General features: G+C 47.2%; 1 protein-coding gene across 1 annotated transcript; it reads right to left on the bottom strand.

Moving 5' to 3' along the window:
- Positions 1-2,019: 2,019 nt before the first annotated feature.
- On the bottom strand, positions 2,020-25,396 carry Lipg (lipase G, endothelial type). Its single transcript, XM_048419474.3, has 10 exons — positions 25,007-25,396; positions 21,022-21,203; positions 19,218-19,397; positions 17,854-17,965; positions 11,772-11,993; positions 10,665-10,907; positions 9,944-10,064; positions 8,666-8,884; positions 5,894-5,998; positions 2,020-3,963 (listed from the first exon to the last, which is right to left on the bottom strand). Exons 1-10 carry the CDS (start codon positions 25,101-25,103, stop codon positions 3,942-3,944), a joined length of 1,503 nt encoding a protein of 500 aa, XP_048275431.3. The 5' UTR covers positions 25,104-25,396; the 3' UTR covers positions 2,020-3,941.
- Positions 25,397-26,370: the final 974 nt, after the last annotated feature.

Here is a 26,370-nt window from a genome sequence, read left to right as displayed (position 1 = left end):
TTCCCGGCTGACCGCTTTGGTCTCCTGATCCAACGGCTTCCAGTACTGCAGTTGGCGTGGGACTGCGTCCTCCTGAAGCTGCTTCTGAAACTGCTTTGATGTTTCAGATCAAAGGTAGTTAAGAAGGTCAGCCCATTCTCTGAACCTGAGGTTGTGGATAAATATGGCAGGGGACCAGAGGAGCGTTCCGTACAAATAAGAACTCCGATCTGCAGCTTGTACTGTCTGTACCACAGGAGCTCACACCATGGAAGGCTCAGGTTTATGACCAAGATGATGCTGATATGCTGGTGGCTGGGCTTTCGGAATTTTGCATTAGTCCTTCATCTCTTGTGTGATTTTCCAGCCTGGCCTCTGAGCATACTCAAATCATAATTGACTTGTCCATTTCCTCTAACAGTGGTTTGGGATGAGAAAAAGTGCCACGGTGCTGGTGCTGGAAGAACATGGATGTGCAGTTCAATCAAAGACCTGGATCAATGGAAGTTTGAGACTATGGACTTTCAGCTGATGCGGGTCACATGTCTGGGTCACATGTCTGCCCTGATCCTGAAGGACATGATACTTTGGCATGCCGGCATGCCACTGTGGAAGACACAGTAATACAATATAAAGAGCTGTCCTAAACCAGCATGCACACTATGTCCATGTCCCTGGGAGATGTTGCTGCCAATAAGTCATCAGGATTCTTTTTAGGGGCCACTCATACCTACCCTTGCAGTTCTTAGGGGAAGAACCTCAAGACATTGGCTGGGAGCTTACAGGGGTGTTCATGCCTGCTTTTACAGCACAAACATGGTTTTGGAAACTACTGCCAACTTTAAACCCGGATTGCAAAGACCCAGGATTTGATATCAGTGATGTACGGCTACTGAGTATGAAGATACACGCCCACAACGGCAGCACCTGGAGGCTGCGGCAAGAGGACAACCTGTGTCACAGAGTGGGTTCCAGGTCAGCCTGGGATAACAGGGAGACTTTGTCTCACACAAACAACAAAAATCAATCATAGGCACAGGCGTGTAAAACTGAGGAACAATCTATTGGATTCACCAATCGCCAGGGGTTTTGGTGGCATGAATGCATCACTGTATTGCTGGCATGTAGGACAAGTCATTTGTAACTAGCTTGTTACTGCTTTAAAAACTGTTTGTAAAGTGTTTCAACATTTAAGACTAGAAATAGAGTCAAATTTATATAATCTACCTAAACTTAAAGTCCTAGGATGCATACTGAGCATACTGAGTATGGAGTATGCTTAGGAGACAAGCAAAAGGAAAAAAAGAAAAAGAAAAAAGAAAAAAGGAAGAAAGAAAAGAAAATGAATACGTACTTTGTATACTAAAATTTGACTACCGGACTGAATAATTTAAACAGCATCTTGGTTTATCCCCCACCTCCAGGGGAGAACAATTAATTTCTGGTAAACAGATGGCTATATCCAATTTTCTTTTTATATCCAACAGCCGGGCTTTTCCATTTGGGCCCATGGGAATCCTGAACAGAAACAGAACACCAGCCCCTGTGATTGACTCCAGACAACTGTCAGTCAGCCCCTAGAGAAGGGGTCTCCTCTTTCTTTTCTCACCTTCCCATTGCTGGAAGAGGCCCTGAAGGGACACACCTTGGGCTCTAGGGAGGAACAGATCACACCATGGATAGCTCAGGAAAAGACCAAGCGCCTGACTGCCTCTTGTCCTAGCAGGGACTTTAGTGTGGTCGAGAAACCAGCTCCACCCAGTTTATGACACTGTCATTTGAGCCCATACAACCAAACCTATGTGTTCACAAATGTCCCCTGATATCCCGCCACCCTCCCTCCTCTTAAAAACATCCACCCTCAGCTCTTTTGTGATTCAGGTAAGCTTTTTTCTCACCCATTACTGAAAGCAGTTGTCCACTTCCTGCTCACAGTGACTATCAAATAGAGACTATATGTATACTAAAGTAATTATGTATCAAGTCCAAGACCTGGGCAGCCATATTGTTTCCAATGTCAAGAAATGAGTTACCAGACAATTAAGAGTTGCATAGTTTTTATTATTTTACTATTAAACTTCTTTAAAAAAAATCTTGAAATGGTTTCGTCTTAAAGTAAAAACCAACCATATATTTGTCTTTATACATTATAAACTTAAGAAATAAATAGTGGCCTAAGCCTTTTTTAAAAAGCATCAGATATACAAACAAGGCTTCAAGCCAAATAGATAAATACACAACTCACAGAGGATTCAGTTCTCCAAGCTTCCATGACTAAACACAGAAGCTGGGAGTCACCAGGAGGCGTGGCCAGTAACAAGCTCAACTTTGGCTAGAAAGCAGTGGCAGAAGCACACTGAGGGCTTCAGAGAGCTCTTTGCATTAAGGCCCAACCGGTCATGGCTTCGGAAATTTGGCTTTAAACGGTGATACAAATTTGGTACAGTACAGACACAAAGGAAGTCCATTTAAAACCTAAATACAGTGAGTGATTGCTCTCCCACCCCCAGCTGACAGCCCTTCTCTCCCAAGCGGTCTTGTTGTATACCAATAAACGGTTTGGCTTTTATGAAATCCCCTGTTTATCGCATCAGGAACATACTGATAGGTAATAGTTGTAGACATCTTTGTGGAGTGGCAGAGAGGATTTCCTGAATTTCACCTCCAGGAAACCTCACCAAGGCCTCAGTTTGGCCCCCCACCACCTTGATATACCATCTAAGCAGGTATTTCCCTAAGCCTCGATTTCGCAAAACAAGAATAATACCGGCTGCCCTGCACTCTAATTGGGTGGCACGCACGCAAGCTGTCTAGAAACTACAGAAGGGTGTCTCGGGTAGCACATTTATTAGTTCAAGTTAAGACCTAACCCAGGAGGCTTTTCCCAGGAGCTTAACACAGAGACAGCACTGATAGGAAAGTAAGCTATTTCCTAGAAGAAAGAGCACTGTATCAAAGCTCAAAGCCAGCTCTGTCGAGGGTGGGCGGTTTCTGCACAGCAGGCATGTAGAAGACATGCATTACTGTCTAGCTCCCTAAACAGCGGAGGCTTTGCTCCACCACTGTGGCCACCATGCTTGCTGCTCTGCTAGTGATCAAGCATGGCCCTTAGAGGGAACGGCACACGACAAGCCTCAGCTGCTCAGCTCTTTCAGCCGGTAGCCTCAACCCCAGCTATCTTTAACCACAGGCATACCTGTGGGCCATAGCCTGTAGACCCATAACCCTGGGCCAGTGAACTCTGGTTCCAGAGATCCTGATCCCATTGGCTCCAGATGCCAAGGTTGAGTCGTGCATCTCCTTCCCTGTGGTAATTAGTTGAAGTGGTCAATCAACGTTTGCTCAAAGTATGAACACCGTGAAAAGAAGAATGCCAACAGTGAGTGAGCTTCAGAAGGCGAGCCGGGGAGCATGATGGGATACCCAAAATAGGACCAGGATCTGTCAGTCTCACATGGGAGAATACTAGGAATTAGCATCAACCTGGCCTGTTGTCCCCTCATTGGGCAACAGGTCTGTCACTGTGGTATGAGTCTTCAGGGAAAGACTTGTCACTAAGGTCCAGTGAGGCCAAGCATCTGTCAACCTTCCACACAAAGTCACTTCTGAGCCTATGTTGCCTGTGGCTAGAAAAAGCCAGGGCTCACCTAGCCACAGTGAGAGAGTGGCCCAGAGTGCACCAGGGCTCTGGACATTCCAGTGATCACACACAGCTTCCTGAGGGGTCAAGGGAAGTTTGGAGTTAGGATCATCGGCTAGGACTTCAGCAGGACACGGGACTCTCTGGGAGAAGTCCTGGTTGACAGGGGAAGCAAGCTGAGGCCAGTGAGTAGTAAGGTCCTCCTGGGGCTCCAGCGCCAAGGCTGAGGTCTTCCATCCCATGGGTCTTCAGCAGTAACTTTCCTCCATGTGTATGGACAGCGGGCTGTGGGCGGGTATGGGCTTCAGGGCTTCCTGGGCCCTCAGGCCAGCTCCACAAAAGGACTGGAAGGAACCACATGAATAGAATGTTAGCTCACTCACCAGCAAACGGGCAAACCTGTACCAAGGTGTGAACTGACCGGGTTTGTTTTTTTGTTTGTTTGTTTGGTTGGTTGGTTGGTTTTTTGAGACAGGGTTTCTCTGTAGCTTTGGAGCCTGTCCTGGAACTAGCTCTTGTAGACCAGGCTGGCCTCAAAATCACAGAGATCCCCCTGTCTCTGCCTCCCGAGTGCAGGGATTAAAGGTGTGTGCCACCACCACCCGGCAGGGCCGGCCGTTTTACTGATTTGCCTTTAGGAGCAATGGAAAATTTCCCTGTGAGAAACACCCACAGGAGCCCGTCTGGGCTGCTAGGTGCACCTGTCACAGTCAATGCATTCATGTATTTTGCCCAACACACACACACACACACACACACAAGTGTGAGGAAGACCATCACACTTATTTGCCTTTATCTAGAAGCATACCGTATTCCCCTGTGGCAGGAAGAGAAAGAGTTAAGTCAAGAGACTTGAATCCTATTCTCAACTCTAGGAGCTCTCTAAACTTTAGTCTCCTTTTTGGCGAACACGTTCATGTCAGAAGAGAGAAATCAGATAGCACTGCCTGGACCGAAGGATGCCCTGACTTCCTAGTGTCCCGTTATTGCTTGGACTCCTATTGTTTCCTATGCCTTAGAGAGGAAATAGAGGGCTTGCTCGTTTCCCAAAAAGAAAAGAGTGTGAGCCAAGTTATATAAGTTAGAGCGCTCTAGAACAGAAAAAGAAGTACCTCATCCCTTCCAGAGTATACTGTCTATCAGTGAAATTAATGTATGCAGAAGCACTTTGAAAGAGGTCAATTTAAAAACAAACAAAAAATTAAAATAATGATAGAGGGAGATCAAATGAGCCTGCACTAGACTGCAGCCCTTAATGGGAGTGCAGTCTTCAGACCCCACAAGTCTGTGTTTACCAAGCTTGCGATCTGCTGATGCTCCTTAACAGAAGCCAGATCGGAGCGGGGTGCAATCAGGCCTGCCGGGTAGGCAGCCGATAATCACAGGGGATCCCTGCAAATGGCTCACTTGATAATTAGTACCTAAACGGGGGTGGGGTGCGTCATCTGAGCAGGTGCAACTTCCCTACTGAAATGAGCATGCTTTAGCAGAAAACGACCCATCACACACTAGGGAATCTTGGGAAAGAGACTTTATTTTCCCAAGCCTCAGTTTTCTCAGTGTCCCCAGAGACCAGAACACCTGCCTCCTGAGAGTGTCGATAAAATGTAAGGACTCTGTAAGTCTCTGGATTAAGGTGGGCACACGCTGCATGCCCATCATTCCACGGCAGGATCACCATCCAGCCCTCTGCTGTGAACAAGGGGCAGGAGGAGAGAGAGGCCAGAGAGACAGTCACCCTCATCCTTAGAATGATTTTGGTTTAAATAGACTGAGATAAGCTCTACCGGGGATCCCACGGCCACACACCACGTGGATTCCTCCACCTGAATCCATGTGGTTCCACACCAAGCCGTGTGGTGACCCAGGACAGCCAGCCTCTCTGTCGTCTCACTTGGTTCTACACACAAGCAATCCAGTACCTCAAAAGTGAGGAGAATTAGGCCCACTAAGGTTCGCTCATACCAGCCTGGTTTCCAGAGAAATCTAACAAAATCTAATAATCTTCCCTTTCGCCCTACTGACTGCAGTCGGACGGCAGAAGAAAGGTAAAAAACGAGACTTCTCCCCAGCCCTGCTCACTACGGAGGAATCACTAACCTAAGATGAGAGGAAATGGTCACCAATACTGGGGTTTTGTGTACATGCACAGTGAGCACTTGGAGGCTAAGACAGCAAGGGACAGTCACATTCCCTGAGGTGTTTGTCTCTCGCCCTCCCCCAGGTGGGTTTCATAAATGAGGGACTTCCTGTCTGTGGCCATTTGCAAGTTACCTGGTTTCATTCTTCATTCTCCAGCCATCCAGACATTTGTGAAACCACAGCTCTTGGCCAGGAGAGATGCTAGTCTGCTTAGGGTCTTGAGCACAAAATGTCATTCTAAAAGAAAAAGAAGCCACTGTTGTAACCAAACTCTAGACAGTGCTTTCTGGATTTAACATAAATGGGAAAGGAAAAGAGAAACTTTCAGCATGCTGTATCTACTCCAGAGTCTGCAGGGCTACCCATCCCTGCTGCAGGACTGCCCATTCCTAATGCAGCACTGATGCAGCACTGCCCATCCCTGATGCAGGACTGCCATTTCTGATGCAGCACTGCCCATCTCTGATGCAGGACTGCCCATCCCTGCTGCAGGACTGCAGCATGTATCTTGCTTTATGATTCAGTCTCATGCAGCTCGATCACACATTTCCTGCTTTTCTTCTGTATCTTCCTACAAGGCTGCCTGCTGTTTGGGGCCATGACCTCTTGGAAGCTCCCATCCCTGTCAAAGTTCCCATGAACCCGACCACTCTGGACCTTAGTACAAAGGCATATCTTTACATGAATGTTGCTTTGGTAATTGTCATTGCTTACAAGATGGACTTTAAAATTAAAGTTTTGTTCTACTTTGCAATAAGTTAAGCTGCTTGAAGCTGTTTAGGGGTTTTGAGATCAAGGGTCAGCCCCCCCACCAGACTCAGGGTCCCTGTAAGACACTGCTATGAAACACCCAATGACAAGAGTACTCAGAACTCAACCACGTCAAAATCAAAGGTTTGGACTGGAGAGATGACTCAACAGTTGAGCACACAAACTGCACTTGCAGAAGACCAGAATTCTGTTCTCAGTACCCAGGTGGAACGGCTCACAGCCACCTGTAACTCCAGCTCTGGAGAACCAGATGTCCTCTTCTAGCCTCTGTGGGTACCAGCACTCAGGTGCACACACCTACACACGCACGCACATGCACACACGTAATTTAATTTTTTAGATTAAATCTTTAAAAACAAGGTTCAGTTCATGGACAGCCAGAAGCATAGAAAGGGTCAAAGATCTGATAATCACCATTTCTTAACAGTTTGTGGGAAGCAATAGCTTGTGGCTGAACCACACGGCCTTGGTGATGTGATTGCCACACTGATGACCCAACACTGTGTGGGATATTTCACCCCGATGCTGAGGCAGGGAAAAGGCCACCTTCTAGACCTTTCCTGGGGGGAGTCGAAGTACCTTTGGGCCTACATATTTATAAACCTGCAAGAAGATAGCTTACCTATCTAACTAACCTAACTCATGATCAAAAAATACAAATTAATACAATGTCCAAAAAGCTGCTCCCACCTGAATGGCAACAGTGTCTCACCACGGGAGAGGAAGGAAAAGAGGGAAGCTATGATGCTGGGGCCATGATTGAAAACTAGTTCAACCACTTTGAATAGTTAACTATCAACAGACTATATCTAAACTTATTAGATATAGTCCACAGACATTTGAATGTTTAAACCCAACTCATAAAACAGTGTGTCCAATCACGGGAAGTCTGGATTCATGTAAAACAATCCTACATACTGCTAGTGGGTATAAACAAAGGTACTGATGGGTACAAAAAGCATAGAGGAAGGGTGCACACTACCACAAGTTCATTAAGGCAAATTTTTCATTCTATCTGATTTGGAAGAAGGAAAGTTGAGGGCAGAGAGGAAGGCACAGAATTGACTCCAAATGTTTCTGTGAGTTTTGCAATCTTCTATCTGAACACAATTTGGGAAATTGCTTATACCTGATAAGTCTCAAAGGTGATTTAATGAGTGTTTGTTCTATCTGAAATTGTTTATATTAATGACTGTGCTTCTGCGGTCACACCTTCAGCCTAGCCTGCACCTAAGAGCGCCGGAGAGGAAATCAGGTACAATTCTGGAGAGCATAGCCTAAGTTCTAACAGCCCCCCACTCAAAAACTCCCCAAGACACAGGTTCCTAGAATACACTCTAGGGAAGGATCCAAAGTGCCAGTTCACTCCCTCTGCTGCCAGCCTGGCCAAGGACAATAGACACAAACAAGACACAGGAAGAATTATAGTGGAGACAATGTCAGAGGAAAGACAAAAAGGATGTAGGCCGCTTCCTCCAGCCCGAGGCTGATGGCGGCCACTGCAGAGGTCAGGGAAGGAAACTCTCCTCTGCTGAAGAACATCTCCAGAGCCTCCCTGGCTTTGTGCCCTTCTTGGCAGAGTTAGGGCCCAGAAATAAGAGTTGACATACAAAGGTCTGGATCTCCCAGTTTGGGGTTCGAAGGACTCAAAGGCTGCCAGCTGACACAGCACGGAGAGTTCTTTGCCGGTGGAAGCCACAACCCCAAGTGGACAGCAGGACTCAGAGCCTGTGGAGGAGACTTGACAGTGCTCTGAGAAGCAGACGCGGGAAGGCTAGGTCTTGTAGAAGGCTTCACCGTGTGCCCAGATGCTCCAATTTGCCCCTCAACACAGCACATGCAGAGAGCCCTGTCCAGGGGAAGGCCTCTTCCTCTGGGCTGGCACAGGACTTGGCAAACAGAGCAGGCACGGAGCTCCAGACAGCCCATTTCCATCCCTCCTCCTGAGGGCTGTAGTCAGGACATAAGATGTACCACCATTTCCAGAGGTCCTTATCTGGGAGTAATAGCCCTTGGAAAGACAGGTGAAGTTTAGCTGGGAGCAGAGGGCTCTGGGTATTACACGTACAAAGGAGGAAATGCGAAAGAGCTGTACCCTGTCTCCCAAAGGCCAAGAAGGGCAGGAACACTTACTTGCGCTGGGTTTCCCCAGACTTGACACGAATCCTTCGGACATGCAGCTCCCTCGAGGGGTTGCTGGGTTGAGACAGGAAGGCATAAAACTCATTCCACAGGTTGGACCAGGAGCGAGATATCCCCTGCCAGGTAAGTTTGATCTTCAGGAGATCACCCAAGTCCTCCTCCGTGTAGACCAGGAAGGTGTTGGTGGCATTCAGCCAGATCTTCTCCACTCTGTAAGGTGAGAGAGAAGCTCATCTCCTTCCCCTCCCTCCTTGGGAAACTGGCACCATCCGCCCACCTCATGCCCTCCACGTCCCCACTTCACAGGACCACACAGGAAGCTGGGTTACACTCTACGCTGACCAATAACGTTGCCCAAAGTGCCTAACTTCTTATCAAAACCATCCCTGGGCAGCTATCCCTTGGCGCCACTAATTCCTAAGAGAGTGCCAAGGAAGAGCAGAAAAGAAAAACACAAATTGGCCTTCCTGATAAAAACATGCAGCCAACAGGCAGCGGTTTCCCTTTCTCTCCCTTCCTCCTTCCCTCTCTGCCTGCCTCCTCTCCCATTCCACATGAACTGCCTTGCCATATGTATCACGCTAGCAATTGCTGATGCCCAAACCTTGGCTTCCAGCAAGACCTTGAGCCCACACAGTATGACTCTCGTGGCCTTCTTCTTTTTCCCTCCCTACCTGTTTTATCCCTTATATTTGTTTGTGGACAAGATCTCAGTGAATTTCTCAGACTGGCCCAGACCTCGCAATTCTCCCTGCCACAGCCTCCCCAAATGCTGGGATCCCGGCTGCACTGCCACACCTGGCTCTGATATTGCTTCACAATGGCAACATTGCTTGGCAGGATGCTTTGTGCCAGGTGGGAACTCAACAAATCTCTCCAGACCTCCATGCAACCCTCCCACAGACGATCATGACAGAAGATTCAGGGATAACAATCATAGAGTTCCCGGGTCCCTAAGGCCTCAGGTATCAGGCGTGGCCTGAGATGAAACAGCAGTTTCTGTGTGGCTGATCCAGCACTTTCTCACGCAGCTGATTCATCTTGGGAGCTTCCCTCTCTGAAACCCTCTGAGTCAAGGACTTGAAGGAGAACACACGGTAGACGAGAGGAAATAGGAGATACAGATCTCAGGTAGAACCACCCAGCTCCTCCCCTGGGCAAGCCGTCTTGACTCTCCTGGACTTCTTTCAATGTCTTCCTTGCACTCTTGAGCTCAGACTAACTAGTTCTCCATCCTGAACTGAAGCTGCAAAGAATGTCCACACTTACGCGTCCAAGGGCATGCTCTGGGAGTCCGCATTAGTGCCATACAGGGTGATGTTAAAGGTGGGCTGGATGTTTCCACTGGTCTTGTAACTAAAGATGTGGACTTTTATCTGATAATGGTTAACTGCATGGGCAACAGAACAAAGCCTTCGTGAGCCTTGCTTGTCATCTCAAGAATCACACAGCACATTGAAGTTTAGAAACAAAGCATCCTGTTGGCCCCAGCTAGCCTTAGCCGGGGTCTGGTCTTTTTCCGCCTGATAGCATAAGGAACCAATGCAGAACTTGGAGGGTCAATATTTGGGGACTTGGGGCGATTTATTTTCTACTGTGTGACACGGGATTAAGGATTAAAGTGTAGACCTCTCTAGGTCTCGGGGTTTTCATTTATAAAATACTGTTTTACAAAATATTATAAGCAGGTTATAGAAGTTAAAAACTACTGCTTCAGGTTTCTGTATACTTCGCTGCCCATCTGCTGAACACTGACATAGAATTTTGAGATATTGATACTGATAATTATGGGGTAGCATTTACATCACAAAAGGGGTCCTTATCCTGGATTTCTAAAGGAGCCACTTTACTAGGGCATGCACAATGTGATTTGATTTTGAATAACTTGCTACATAGACCACAGCTCTGGGCTGCTACATGCCCTGTTTTGCTGCAAAGTATAAAGGAAGAAAAGAACTACAGGGTACCTGGGAGCCTGAAGGTAAGTTACCTCTGAAAGGCATGCCAGCCCGGGTTTTTAAGTACATTTTGCTGTTCCTCTTCTTCCTCATTTTCTTAGCATTGTAGCCAATGCTATTACAACGGTTCTTCCGGCAGCTGAGACAGATCCCCTTTTTGAAGCGTCTGGGGTCCGTGCACTGGAAGGCGAAGCTTGGCTTGTCCTGATTCACCAGAGAATCGACAAAGAGGTGTACGGCTCGCTCATGCTCACATTTCGCCGCTTCTGCGAGCACTGAGGAAACAGGGGGACAGAGAACACACGGAATGAACCACTTCTGGATGATTCCTCCACTCAGTCCGTAGTCGCTGGACAGGATAGGTTTATTGAGGCAGGTGGTGTGTGATCATTAATAGAGCGGCTCAGTGATATTCCAAGCGCCTATTAACATACAGAGGAATTCCAGACCATGCCAGCCATCTAACTGTCTGGCCTGTGAGGGAAGGCAATGCTAATACACTCAGAGAAAGAGAGAAAGAGAATGCATACACTAAGAGTTAAATAGAAGACCAGGAATGGTGACACACTCTTTATTCTCAGCACTCCCAGGCAGAGATAGAAGGGCCTCTGTGAGTTCAAGGCCAGCCTATTCCACAGAGGAAGCTCCAGTTCAGCAAACACTACACAGAGAGACCCTGCCTCAAAAAAACAAAAGAAACGAAAAGAAACGAAAAAAGAGTCAAATAGAGTGTTAAAGAGAAGCTGTATGATAGAGTTGCTAAGTCTTCACATGTGTCTGAATAGTAATACCAGAAATGAAGGCTGGGCTTGGTGGCACATGTATTTAATCCCAGTACTCAGGAGGCAGTGGGAGGCGGAACTCTGTAAGTTCAAGCCCAGCTTGGTCTTCATATCAAGTCCCAGGCCAGTGAGGACTACACAGTGAGAGCCTGTCTCATAACAAAAGAAAATGAACCAATACCTGTGACTTGGAAACATAAGCCAGCAGATGAATGTTAACAGGCAATAGCATGACTCAGCACTGTGGGAAGAGACGTGAATCACGGTGTAAACTGTGCCGGCTGCACTGACAGCTCTGGATAACTTAGAAGATGGATGGAGGGAACCAAACACAAGGCAGATTAAGTACAAACTCACTTCCATATGCCAAAGATGCCAAGACATGACTGGATCCACAGCCTGGCTGAGAGTCGCCCCCATTGGGATAGATGTCAATGTGACCCACGGGCCTCCAAATCCCAATGCTCATGCCAAGGGAGAGTGTGAAGGTGTGCAGGACATCCACAAAGTCTGCATCATCCGGAGACAGCCTCCTGTCGATGTCCACGTTTTCAAACATGGGTCCTGCGGGATCCAAACCTGCGGCAAAGAAAGCCAAGATGGACTTAGTCAGAAGCATCAAGGCATTGAGTCTTGATTTAGAGTCCAAGTCTGTAGAATGAAGATGCTCTTTGAGCCCAGCAGCCAAATTCAGATGAAGAAGGCCTGGGGAAAAAAATAAATAAGGAACCCATATGTGGTTGATCCAATATGTCACCACTGGAATTAAATCCTATAATTATAGAACCTATATTTTTTTCTGAAGCCCCAATGCCTCTGTCAGCCTAGTAACCACAAGATTTACCCCACCATCAGCTCTGGGGAACCACAGGAGTCAGAACTAGAGCATTCTAGAATAAACTCGGCTCCTGACCCAAGCCACTCATCCCAGCCATCTGCCTCTAGGTACCTTCCACAGTAGAACTCTGTCTGCCCCAAACCAGAGGGTCTGTATTTGGATTCCCTCTTCCCCTTAGTCATGAGCCAGGCCAGGCCAGGGCCCAGGCCCAGACATGGACGAGAAAAACATCTCCAAAGCTCAACATGCTGCAAACACCGGACTTTCACCATGCCTTCTGTGTTGCAGCCACGGTGAGAAAGACCTTCCGTGTCGAACCTGAAAGCCGCTCTACACGACCCACTAGCTCTCCTGCTTTGGACTGTTCAGATCATATGAAAGAGCTTGTTATAAACTTGAATTCTACCATGTGGCTCTAAAAAACACTGGAAGGACACCCAAGTGAGCAGACATCCGCATACATCAGGAGAGCAGGTGGGAAGGGAACTGGCCAAGTAGACACAGCAGTGAGACTTAACACTGTCTTTTCATTCTGAACTATACAAACATAAAAATAATGTTTCAAAGAAAGAAATAATGAACAGGCTCTCAAAGAATAAGTGCAGATGCCTGAGTCCCTGGCTACCATACAACACAGAAATGTAGATTGGTTCTCTGGGTGATCCTATAAGTCGGTAGCTTGTGGACAAGACATTGAATTTTTTCCTATTCTTCAGGATCATATATGAAGTGTAACCTCAGGCCTCAATTCACTTATATGAAAAATTAAGAGATTAAGAATTTATCTTTATAAATTCTTTGTGTGCTCTACCAACACACAAAAAGGATTTGGAAAGAGTTAAGAAATAAGATGGAGGGGCTGGAGAGATGGCTCAGTGGTTAAGAGCACTAGCTGCCCTTCCAGAGGACCTGGATTCAATACCCACTAGCCACATGGCATCTCACAGCTGTCTATAATTCCAGTTCCAGAGAATCCAACACTCTGACATAGACATGCAGGCAGGCAAAATACCAATGCACAGAAATATTAAAAAATAAATAAATTACTTTTTAAAAAAAGAAAAAAAATAAGATGTATGCAGGATAGGCCCTGTGTTGTCCAAAACAACGTTGGACACTAAGAGTGTTTTTGTCCTCAAGAGACATTTGGTGATTTGAGAAAAAATTGTTATTTGTGGCACTTATGGGTAAGAGAACTAACATCTACAGGGGACAAGCCAGAGTTTCAGCTAAACTTCCTAAAAGATGCCACATGGCCTTACCACACATACTTATACACATATACACACCCCAAATCCCCACCAGTTCACATAGTCTCCCTTCCCAGACTGAGGCACCCCAATCTAGAGACACCAAGGTCTGGAGCTAACATGACCAAGAACTATGCCATTTTGTTGGGTTTTGTTTGTTTTGTTCTGAATTTCTGAGACAAGGGCCTGAGAAGCTGACAGAAGGCTAATCAGTGCCACATACAACAGCCCTCATGTCTCAGAAGCAGGCCCTTCCCTCCAACCTCTCCATGGAGAAGGGGTCTGGCCTCTGTCTACTTGCATGCCTCACACATGTAGAACACTGTGTAAACCACACTGGCCTCGAACTCTTAGAGACCTGACTGTTTCTGCTGGAATTAAAGCAATCGTCACAATACCCAGCAAATCTGTGTCTTAAAAGGAGGCACTGGGTAACAGAACCATGTTCCCCAGATCCAGCACCAAGAACGAGTGAATTCACTGGGAGCCACGTGAGAGGGTGAAGGTAACTGTTTTACATGTAAAGTGAACAAATCGGGCTCATTACTCATGGAAACGGGTGGAGGCTAAAACCAGAAAGTTACAGAACTTGGGATGATTTTATGGGTGACCTCAGCAGAAAGGGATCCCAGGATACTTAGCGCTCAGTCCCAGCCCAGGACTGAAGGAAAGATGGCAGGATAGCATGCCCTTCCAGAATAGCCCACAATGGCCTACTGCAGAGGCTGCAAGGGCCGTAGTACGACACAGAAACTTCTCCCTGCCTCTCACTCTGTGCACCGAAGAGGAAAAGAAGAGGGGGAACATTATGCTTTGCAACCAATACAAGAGAGGGACTCTTTGCTTGGTACAGACAAAGGTCCCCACCAGACGGGCAACTCCATGGAAACGAAGCTGTGCTGGAGGAATGCCGACAGCTGAGGGGCCTCACAGGCCAGTGTGGGACTTCACCTACTCAGCTCCCTGCTCAGACTACGAGACACACATCCCTGGCCCACAAGCTCAGGAGAAAAGTGACAAGATCTACTTTTTATTATGCATTTTATCTATACTTTTAGATAGTAGCCAAGGGCAGGCCCAGTAACCTGGACTGACTCCCAGACCAGATACTTAGAGTGTGCAAGATATTGGACTCATTGTTTAATCATCCGGATCTCCTTCCCCCAACTGTGAAAACTGCAAGGTTACTGCGTGGCTTAGAGATAGCATGGAGGAAGTACCATGTGCTTGAGGAGTGGACATTAAATAGCATCTATCCTATAGCCTGCACAGAATGTATGCCTCGTGCATGTTTCTTAAAGGAATCCACCCACTTGCCTATTGCTCATAACTTTCTGGACACAAGTTCAGTTATGAATACGTGACCTGTCCCCTACTACACCACAGATTGCTCTCTGAAGCTGTTCGCAGCAAGCCCCACACTCTCCAGTCAAGCAAGACTGGGTCAAATCTCACTAGGCCCCAAGCTAAGGACCCCTGTGGCCTCTGCACAGTGGCATCACTCCATGAGGACCACACACAAGCTGTGGTCTCCATCCTCTTATGGATAACTCAGGTTCTCATGAGAAGCCTACCAACATGAAGAAGAACAGAGACAGCCTACCTCCTTCAGACATCTATGACAGTGTGTGCCAAGCAACTGGACAGACGCCAGGCCTCTGCTCCACAGAGAGGTCAGAAGGGAGGGCCTGATCTCAGGACATGGGGCTACCACATGTGACATTAATTAGCATTCCTCCAGTTCCCCGGCTGGTCACAGACAAGAGGCCCTCTCTGCAGCAGCTACCACCTAAACATGCAAAAAGAACTGGAAAGTTCTCTAGCCAGCCCTATCTCACTTCAGACTGGAAGCAAGGAAAAGCAAAATCTTTGGTTTGTCCTCGTTGCTAAGGACATATTGGACCTTGACCCTGGCAGAGACCACGAGTGCTGCAGTGTGCACCCAGCTGGCCCGGCTCTGGAACGCTGGAGAACGGCCACACCATCACAGCCTCCCTTGACAGTTCAAGCCCCCAGGACACAGCAATTCAGGAAGAAGGGCTCTCAAGCTATGCTGGATGGAGTCACTGACTCTAGAAGAGTTTGTATGCATATGTCTGTTTGTGTACCTAATAGGGCTCTGTCCGTATACCTATTACAGACAGTGTGTGTACCTATTAACTCTGTGTGTGCAAACCTATTAGACTCTGAGTGTATACCTATTAATCTCTGTGTGTGCACACCTATTAGATTCTGTGTGTATACCTATTAATCTCTGTGTGTGCACACCTATTAGAGTCTGTGTGTATACCTATCAATCTCTGTGTGTGCACACCTATTAGAGTCTGTGTGTATACCTATTAATCTCTCTGTGTGTGTGCCTATTAACTCTGTGTGTGCAAACCTATTACACTCTGAGTGTATACCTATTAATCTCTGTGTGTGCACACCTATTAGATTGTGTGTATACCTATTAATCTCTTGTATGCTCACCTATTAGACTGTGTGTGTGTGTGCCTATTAATTTCTGTGTGTGTACACCTACTAGACTGTGTGTGTACCTATTAACTCTGTGTGTTCACACCTTTTAGACTCCGTTCCACCTGAGTCCTATTTTAAAATAAAAGTATTACAGGGAAAGACAGAGGTCCTGCCTTTTCTTCTAAATGCTCTCTGACTATGGTTTAAAGGTATCCCCCAAAAAAAATTCATAGGCAGAAAGAGTAATCCCAAATCCAAATAAGAATGGTATTTGGAGGTGAGATGTTTAAGAGCCAGTTAGCATTAGGTAAAGTCATCTCAGTGGGGTTTCCAACATGATGCTGATGGTTTTATAAGAGAAAGAATGATCTCAGCTAGCAGGTTTGTTCTATCTGATCATGTGATACCCCTACCATTCTATCATTCAGCAAAAAGATGCCAGGAAGCAAAAAGGTCTCCTGTGCATTATAACTTGTCCAGTCTGTGCCATTCAGTTATAGTAACAGAAAGCAATACAGCACATCATTCTTTGTATATTAGGAATTGGAAGGGAGCTAGGGGTGAATGCCTATAAAAGAATGCTGGGAGGAGAAAACAGGTCAGGGCAACAAATTTACCAACAATTTAAGTATAGGGGAAGCTCTCTTGTGTACCTAAAGATCCGCAAAATGGATAAAATATCTTTGACATTTTTCATAATCATTAAATATTTTAGTCCAAATTCAAGCTTTAAAAATTCACTCTGATGTGATTTCCAATACAGAAAAACTCCATTTTCTGTTGAGTACCTGGATAGCAACATCAGAAAAGTCTCTTTAGTTACAAAATTCAACCACTCGTTCTAAATAGTAACTGTCAAGATAAAGATGCAACCTTAACTATGGGAAGAAGATACTGGTTGATGAAGTATAAACCAGAGACAGGATTCAAATTCTACTACTCATATCTCAAATCTTGTGTGTGAACCAAAAGTGAACACTCAGAAGCTTGGAAGCCCAGCTCCCTTTTGGCCTCTACTCTTTAGTTCTTAGCTACTTGTCCCTGAGCAAGCTGACTCACCTTTGCCTGTGTCCTCACCTCTTGAACTAGACCAAGGGTTTCCAAGCTGTGCTCCCTATTGCTCGATGACCTTGAGATTTCCCCCACCTTGAATTTCTCCCAGGAAGGAGAAAATCTGAAAGGCATGGCTAACACAATTCATACACATACATGGAAGGGCACAGCTAACAAAATTCATACAAGGGCCCGGCTAACACCACTCATATATACACATGGAAGGGCAAGGCTAACATATCTCATATATACACGTATAAGGGCATGGCTAACACAGCTCATACATACACATGGAAGGGCAAGGTTAACACAGCTCATATATACACATGGAAGGGCAAGGCTAACATATCTCATATATATACATATAAGGGCACAGCTAACACAACTCATACATACACACGGAAGGGCGTGGCTAACACAGTTCATATATACATATAAGGGCAAGGCTAACACATCTCATATATATACATATAAGGGCACGGCTAACACATCTCATATATACATATAAGGGCAAGGCTAACACATCTCATATATACATATAAGGGCACGGCTAACACATCTCATATATACATATAAGGGCAAGGCTAACACATCTCATATATACATATAAGGGCAAGGCTAACACATCTCATATATACCTATAAGGGCAAGGCTAACACATCTCATATATATACATATAAGGGCACGGCTAACACAACTCATACATATACACAGAAGGGCATGGTTAACATAGCTCATACATACACATGGAAGGGCATGGCTAACACAGCTCATACATACACATGGAAGGGCACGGCTAACATAGCTCATATACACACATGATGGAAGCAGATCTTACCTGTTATTCTGCCCACTGTTCCTTTCACAAAGTTGCCCACATATCCAGCCACATGTGCTCCAAGGCTATAGCCAATCAAGTGAACGTTCCCAAGAGAAAACTCTTCTTTCTCCTGAAAAGAGTCATCAAGGAGCGTGAGCTAAAGAATGTAGCCCTGAGCCTCCAGGTCTACCAACAATTCAGCTTGTCCATCATAACAGAAGCGCCGCAGGGGTCACAGGCCTAAGAGTCCCTGCAGCATCACCAGTGTTGCTGGCATGCAATATGGATGGTCCACACCAGGGACAGGGAGTTCTAAAGGACTTGGTGGCACTTGAAATGCCAAGGGGCAGGGTGAACGCTAGGACCACAGGAGTCCTACCCGAGCTTTCCTCTGCAAGCTCCCCTACAAGCTTTCCTCTTTGGGGCAGTATGTAGAGGTCACAAATGAATCAATGCAAAGGTCAAAGATACCATACCCTTGGCAGACCAAAGTGCCAGCCATCACTGCAGTGACCTGCCAGTACTCTTAAGTGTTGGCCGCTACTGTACTCCCAGAAGCTTCTGACTCTTCACGTTAAGCTACCTGCGCTCCCACAGGTGGAGAGGTGACCCCTTCCAGAGTACTCATCTGGGGAGGGCAAGGGCCGTGCTGAGGTGAGGCTTTGACCTGTGGTTCAGAAGACACTCTTTCCAGCACCCCAGAGCAGACAAGGACTGCTCACAAATCTTGCCCAGGATTCTGCCAGGAGTCATCAGATTCCCGGGCGAAGAGAAAGTCAGGCTGGAAATACTCAACATCTAGGGTCACTTTGTCCATAACCCTCTTGTCCCTCCTGCCTCTTAAGTCTACTGGTCTCGGGAAAATGGTTAAATTATAAAAAGTAAATGAAGACCTCAAGATCTGCTTTGCACACACTGTTTTAAAGAATGCAGCCGCCGATGATCTATTTGAAGCAGCCTCCTTGCCATTCCTTTGCACGGCCACCCTCCAACGGCAAGAGCAGCCGTCTGTGGCTCCTTCAGATGGAAAACCAGACCTGGCTCCTGGCCATCCTCAACAACCCTAAGGGTACCAGCTTCTAAGGTCGGGAACTAGTCTCCCACAAGACACTTTTTTTCTACGGCAAATAAGGGAACAGAAAAATCCAGAGATCTATCAATCATTGCAAGGCTCTCAAGCAGGCTTTGAGGTGGTTCATGCAGTGCTTTAATTCAGCAAAAACAGTAATTCTGGAAATTCTGATCATTCTCAGAGTTCCCGATAACTACACGTGCTCCGCTTTTCCTAAGACAATGCAGGCTCAAGGTCCTATCTACCGTAAGAAATGAAACAGGGGGAGGGAAAACCCTAATAAAGATGGCTCCCTTTTATCCCTCCTTACCTGCAACCAGTCAAGCATCCTGGCCACTCTCTGTCCCACCACTCTGGTGTTATTGACTGCATCTAAGTACAGCTGGTGAGCCAAGGGCAGCCAGTCAACCACCACGACATTGGCATATCTCTCTCTCGTATGCAGGGCCGACACAAGTTTATACAGCCATTTTTCCAATATGCCACTCAACTGCAAAGAAAATAGAAAGATTATTTTCCTTCTAATTCTCCTTCTGGACTTCAGCGATCCCATGATCCTCTCCCCATCTGACCGGTCCTTCACAGTGGCTGCTGAAGGAAGGAAGCCTCTCTCCCATGTGCAAGCCGGCCAGAGGCAGAAAGGCCTGATGCTTTCTTTCCCCCTTTGCTCTGCAGGTCTCTGGTTTCCCGTCGAATGTCTCACAGCTGATGTGACGGCTATACCATGCCGTGCCGGGCTATACCGTGCCCTTCTGTCTGCTACATGGGTTTTGGTGGTGATGATGGCAGGAGGTTAGTCTGAATCCCTGTCACAGTCAGGCAAGCGGCCTGGTTCATCCTTCAAGGAGTTAGCGAAGGTTGCCTTGGAGAATTAGCTCCTCCCTTAGAAACACACTGTCACTTAAGCAAACACCAACCTTACAAATGATGCCCTCCCACAACCCATCTCGACCATCCTCTTGACCCCAGCGTAAGAAAAATCCACCCCTGGAATCCCAAATTAGAACTCAGAACACATTTTCCCACAGAAACAACATTACACATGGTGAGTAGAGGCAGCTGTAAACCTATCCACACGTATGTTATCAAATAAATAGATTGTCTGTGCTTAGCCTGGGAACCCAAACACTATTTACAACTTGCTTCTATGGGAAACTACCATTCCAAGTTCCAAACACATTACAAAAGAACTTTCTGGAACGCTCCCCATTTGTAAGCTACAGGCAGTTAGTATTTGCATTTTGACAGGAGGGAGGACCTTAGCGAAATTCAAATGTGACATTCCACTTGTGTCCTGAGGGATGAAGACAGACAGACAGGCCCTCGGTCATCACTATAGGAAGGTAGACTCCTACCTTCCTGACTCCCAAGCCCAACCCCAACTGTTGACGGTAGACCTAAAGACCCAGCAAGAATGTAACGGATATGAATTTCTCATCATTAAGAGGGAGAACGTCCCCTCCCAATTAGTCCAGGCAGAAATCTCTTCCATTAATAGCACCATTTTCTTACAGACTGTCTTTCTATGAATGAACAAATCCCTTGCTGGCCAAGAGTTTCTGAAGCTGAGTGTTAAAGCCCTTTTTTGTTGAAGTTTGTCATGGGCCTTTCAATGGAAATTGCTCAGCTAGGGCACAGAAAGAGCCCCAGTGCCTTTAACCGGGGCCACATCTCTATGCAAACAGGAGGGCAGCATGCCAGCAGAAGCCAGCCAGCCAGGCCAGCTGGCCCCTCCGAGCCTCTGAGCCCGTTAAGTTGCTTCAGCTCTGCTCTGCTCTAAGAGCACGACGGGCCCCCTCCAGGCAGTGGTTGGCCAGTGTAATTAAGTATAATTAGAGATCCTTCAGAGCTAAGGGAGTTGGGCTGCTGGCCTCAGGAGAACCACTTTCTGAAAACCCACTGCATGCCAGCTCTAAATGCCACCCTGCTGAGCCCAGATTGCCCCCTCTGAGAAGCGCCCATTACATTCTTCACAGCTGTCTGAAATACAAGCAGCCCACAAGGAAAGGGGGGGAGAGGGTTTGGAATCTGGAAGCACCACTATTCTTTTTAATTGACCAAAACAAAAGGAATCAAATCTTATAAAAAGCTGCAGAACCCCCTCCTGGGCTCACCGTCCATCCATGAATGATGAAAAAGGTTTTGGCTGTCATGTTGAAGCCACAGTCTTCCAAGAGTTGGCTGTCACCGAGGGAGAGATTGCACCCTTCATGCTCCGGGTCCTTAGAAGTGCGGATGTTAAAAACCACAGAGGGTTTGGCAGAAGCCCGTACTCCAGTGGGCTTATGAGACTCATCTGGGGAGGAAGAACAGCGTGAATCCTTCTGGTGTCTGGGGTAGTGACTTCTAGTTCAGTCTTGAGTGAATTACTTGTCTGGGTTTTAGTTTTCACAACTACTGGGTGTTTCCCTCTTTGCCTTCTTCAGCAGTGGTTCTCAACCTAAGAGTCAGACATTTACACGAAGATTTATAACAGTAGCAAAATTGCAGGTATGAAGTAGCCATGAAGTAACTGAAGCTACTGTAAATCTGTTATCATAACTGTCCTTCGTGAGTATTAATTAGTCATTTGGACTGAGTTCTGTTGCTCGGAAATAAGTAGCTGCCTTTCTTCCTTCCTTTATCCGTCCCCACCAGATTGATTTTCCTTCCTTTCTTCCCTCCCTCAAATTCCTACCTTTGGAGTGTGGGTTCTCTTTGCCTGAGACGCTCAAGACTAGTTGAGTCAAGAATTTAGAAATTTTAATATTTAAAAACAAAATCTTTATGGCTAGGCACAATGGTGTATGCCTGTATTACCAGTATTCTTGAGGCAGAACCAGGTAGGATGATTGTAAAGTCTAGGCTAGCATGGGCCAAAGAGTTGCAAGTCTGAGTTCATGCCCTCTCTCTCTTCTCTCTCTCTCTCTTTCTCTCTCTCTCTCTCTCTCTCTCTCTCTCTCTCTCACACACACACACACACACACACACACACACACCTAAGCCTGATAGCTTACACCTATAGCCCTATAACCTCAGAACTTTGGAGGCTGAAGCAAAAGGACTTCTACGAGTTTGAGACCAGCATGGATGACATAGTGAATTCCAGGCCAACCTGGATTTTATAGCAGGACTGGGGAACGGGAAGACAGTGACAGAGAGAGGGACGGTGACATCAGAGGGAGAAGGCAAGCATTGAGGAACGTATTTATTACATGACAGCCCCAGTTGAGCCTGGGGTACCCCCCCAATGGAAAAAGAATGCAAAGATTACAAATAGCTTTCTATCGGGTTTGCCTCCAGCTGAGGTGAGAGCATGTAAGGTCAGGTTCCTGCCATACAACTTCCCAGCAAACTGCAGTTTTGAGAGGTCTGGGATTTTGCAATTGCAGGCAAAAGGGTATTGACCCCACTGTCCAAGCAGCTTCCCTGGTGCTCCCATTTTGATCCAACGCTTACTTCAAAGTCCTTACACATTCTTGGGGTTCTTTGCAGGGGCAACAGGCACCGGTTTGCTATGCGAATAGCTGAAACCATTGGAAAACTCCCCCACAGCGTCAAGCGGCCCCTTCCAGCTCTCTATAACTTCCGGCATTGCCTTTCCTTGCTCCCAGGACAACACTAATGGCCACTATGGCCATGTGACACCAGGTAAGCACCATCATTTAAGATAGTTACTAGCTGACCCCCATCATCACTCACTCAACCATCCGAGTAATCCTCTCTTGGTGACGGATTAGGGAAACAGAATGTACTCTCCTCATTACCCAGAAGTCACAGGGAGATACCAAATGAACATCCAGGAGCTTAATTCACCCAAGAGTTAAGCATGGAAGGGTGAACCAGTTCTAGTGGCACAAGGTTGTAATTCCCAGCTACTGGGAAGGCTGAGGGCAGGAAAACTGAAGATGGGAAACCTGTCTGAGCTACAGAACAAACTGAAGGCAAATCTCAGTAATTTAGCTAATCCTGGTTTCAAATTTTTAAATACTAATAAGAAACAATAGTTGTAAAAGGCTAGGGATGTCACTCTGTAGGAGAAAGCTTTGAGAACACGCTTAAGGCCATAGACTTAATCTCCAGTACTGAAAGGATACACAAGGAAACTAGGAAGCAGTTCGGTCACTTGAGAGCTTGCCTAGCATGCAAAAAACGCCGAGTTTGATCCCCAGCACCTCGTAAGCCAGGTGTGGTGGCCCATGATTGTTCAAGGTCAACCTCAGCTGCATACTGAGACACTACCCCCTCTCCCCGCACAAAAAAAAAAAAAAAAAAAAAGGAGGAGGAGGAGGAAGAGGAGGAATTGGTCAAAGAAACCATAGCTATAGAGGGTGGTGGTGAGATGGGCCAGGGAGATACAAGGGTTTGGGGACATATGCCAAATGTAAGAGGGATAAAATCCAGAAAATGCCCCGAAAGACACGTGACTAGAAAACAGGTTAGTAGTCATGAAATTAAAGGCCCAACTGACAGAAATGTGAGCTACAGACATTACCAGTTCAGGTCTCCAACCTGGACAGCCATTCTCACAGAGAACAGACGGGAAGGCTTAGGAGGAAAAAAAGGAACTCTTAGCCTCCCGAAAGGGAGCTGAAGCTAAACCCACAGGGGCAAGGAGGACCACCCTGTCATCTGACCCCACTGACCCCACTGCAGCCTAACTTGGTCCCTACTACTTAAGAGCAGGGTCACTTTGGCTTCTGGACCTTTGTGATTGTTCTTCACCCAGACGTCCTTGTGGTTCATTCGTTCAGCTCCTTGCTGAGGGGTCAAGTTCTAGACTAAGTCTCCCTCTGAGCACACATTAAAAGGTACCACCCTCCCTCAGCAGAAGTTTAAGCCTCCTTCCTCAGCTTCACTCTCCGGCCTCACTCTGAGTACCATTTACATACTTTTATTAGCCAGGGAGCGGTGGCACATGCTTTTAATCCCAGCACTTGGGAGACAGAGGCAGATGGGTAACTGAGTTTGGGGCCAGCCTGGTCCACAGAGCCAGTGCTAGGACAGGCTCCAACGCTACACAGAGAAACCCTGTCTCGAAAAACAAAACAAAACAACAAATCCTTTTATTAGGTCCCACTGCTGAGATCAGGTCCCGCAAGGATAGACTGCCACCTAGTATGTTCTTCGCTGACCTCCCCCACCATCCAGAGTTCCTTCCTGGTACTGGAATGCAGCCACACTTTTCAAATGAATGGCGCCACCCCCAAAGTACTCAGAACCACAAAACACAGAAATTTGAAGGAACTTCATCATTCTTCAGCAAAGGAATTAGAGATGCCACCTACCCCAAGCCAAGCTTCTAGCTAACACTCAAGTTAGAAACAGGCTAGGAGAAGGTAGGTTTTTTTCTGTTCCTCCCAACTTAAGCTCCCACTGCCCATAAACTAACATGGACTCGTAGCTTCTGGCGTGCTACCTGCAGACTAAATGTAGTGGTAAGTCTTGGTTTTAATGCTCTGGGACCCTCCACTGCTCTAAATGACCCCACCCTCACTCCAACAGGCCAGGTCGCCTCCGGTGAGAGAGTCATACAGAACCAAAGAGGAAAAAAGATGCTGGAAGAAAGGGGTAGAATGGGGGAATGGGCAGAGGAGGACAAATTATTTGGGGAGGAAGTTACAGACCAGATGTCCCCTACAAGCTCTTATCAATCTGAAGCCCGCCACTCGCCACCTTAACTTCCAAAACACCTAAGCGTTAATTGATGAAGGGAGGCGGGGTGGGGAAGAGGCACCCGAAGTTAGAGCTCTAAGAATTTTCTGACCTCTCCAACCTCCAAAAATAAGGCAAGGTTTAAATCATGGTATAATTTAAGTGAGGTTGGAAGGCAGCTCAGCTCGCCGGACAGCGCTGATTAATGCAAGTGGGAGGAGGCGCGAGAGACGACTCCAGCCCACGCACCCTCCGGGCTGGCCCGCAATCTCCAGGATAGCTTGCTAGCGGATGCTCTCATCCAAAGCACCAAGACAAGTGGTCTCCCGACACCAGGGAGAACACAGCGCAGTGGGAAAGGATTTTGTTCGGACACAAAACGACAGAAGAAGGGTTCGCAGGACTGTGTGGGCCCAGCACAGGAAAGAAGTGGGAAGAAAAGTAATAAAAATAAATGCACGTTACCTCGCAGCGACCCCTGGGGACGTAAGGTTGTGAGACTTCCCGCCGTGAAGCAACAATAGACGCTCCAGAAGTAGAACAGGAGAGCCCAGTTTCGCATCCTTCCCTGCCACGCCCCCTCCTCTCAAACAGGTTTTTTGTAGTTGCTGATGCTTTTTTGGTTTTTCTTTTTAAACCACTAAAACCTCCCGAACCTAGAAGTGTGCAGGCATATCTCGGTCAGAAAGTGATGGGCTGGAGAGCTGCAGGAGAAACTGGAAGGTTGGTAGCGCTGGGCGCAGCGACGGGGGAATGAAGCCGGTGGAAGGACGCGCTGCCCTGCCCGACCGGTGCTCTACCGGAGCCTCCTCGAAGTCAGGGCTCACCGCTGTCACACCGCGAGCTCCAGGAGAGGTACTTTTTAAAAGTATTCGAGTCATCTGACCCATCGCCAGATGGTTATTTGCATAATTTATTCCCATCTCGGAACGCTGATTGGTCATACCTCTGACGCCAAACCGAGAACTCCCCAAAGTTTGAATGAAAGTGCCACACACCCACCACGTGGACGCCCGCAGGGATGGACTAGCTACATCGCTGGCCCACTCCACCGGCTGCCGCTTCCTCTCCTATTCCTGGACCCCCAGATCCTCCATTCACTCGCTGGATCCTACAAAGGACCATTTCACCGAAACGCTGCTCCCATTGGAGAAGAGATCTCTGGAGACCAGAGATCATCCTCTTCAAGATGGGGAGCCAGCTAGCGCTGGGATGGTCTCTCCGCACCCGAGGCCGTGGGTCGGGATGGGGAAAAGCCACATGGTCGTTTGTTCCAACTTTCTCGGCCCTGCAGCCTTGGCCCAGGGGCAAGCAGCGTGATGTGCAAAAAGCTGGGCAGATCCAGGAGTTGTGCGCTGAGCCTGCTTTTTAAGGTTACACAAACCCCATTTCAAAGACCTCATTTCATTATTAGCTGCGACACTCTAAACAAGTCACCCAACTTCTCCAAGACCGTTTCCTCACCCGAAAGTAGGGGGGTAGCAGTTCCTGAGGCTTGAGAATTATGGGGAAATTAACTCGTTCGCGAAGGAAAGCGCTTAATTTGGGTAGGCGTTCTGTTGCCACTGGGGAGTAGGAATAGGGTGCTACTAGCCACTCTTCCCAAAAAGAAGGTGAGCCCAGAGAGGGTCTAGGAGATGTGACCCAACCTGTGCCACACGCCCGACTTCCCGGTGAGTGGAATTAGACATCCTCCTCCCTGTTCTCCATCCTTTTCTCTCTCTCTTTAATCTGAAGCTCCTGCCTGTGAGCTGCAAGTGGATGAAGCTGTGATCCGGAGTCCGCAGTTCCAGAGGACCCGCGTCTCTGAGTCCGGAGCTGAGGCAGAG

The sequence above is a fragment of the Myodes glareolus genome, chromosome 13 (assembly GCF_982192425.1).
Source record: "Myodes glareolus chromosome 13, mMyoGla1.1, whole genome shotgun sequence".
Lineage (NCBI taxonomy): Eukaryota > Metazoa > Chordata > Mammalia > Rodentia > Cricetidae > Myodes > Myodes glareolus.
Note: the sequence above shows the minus strand (reverse complement) of the source record. Positions and strands in the feature narration are given on the sequence as shown.

Excerpts from the sequence above, each read along its gene's own strand:
- Lipg (XM_048419474.3), bottom strand. The coding sequence starts at position 25,103 with ATGCGAAACTGGGCTCTCCTGTTCTACTTCTGGAGCGTCTATTGTTGC. Across the intron at positions 19,398-21,021 it reads TCATCATTCATGGATGGACG|TTGAGTGGCATATTGGAAAA; the intron begins GTGAGCCCAGGA and ends TTTTCTTTGCAG. Across the intron at positions 17,966-19,217 it reads GGATGCTTGACTGGTTGCAG|GAGAAAGAAGAGTTTTCTCT; the intron begins GTAAGGAGGGAT and ends GACTCTTTTCAG.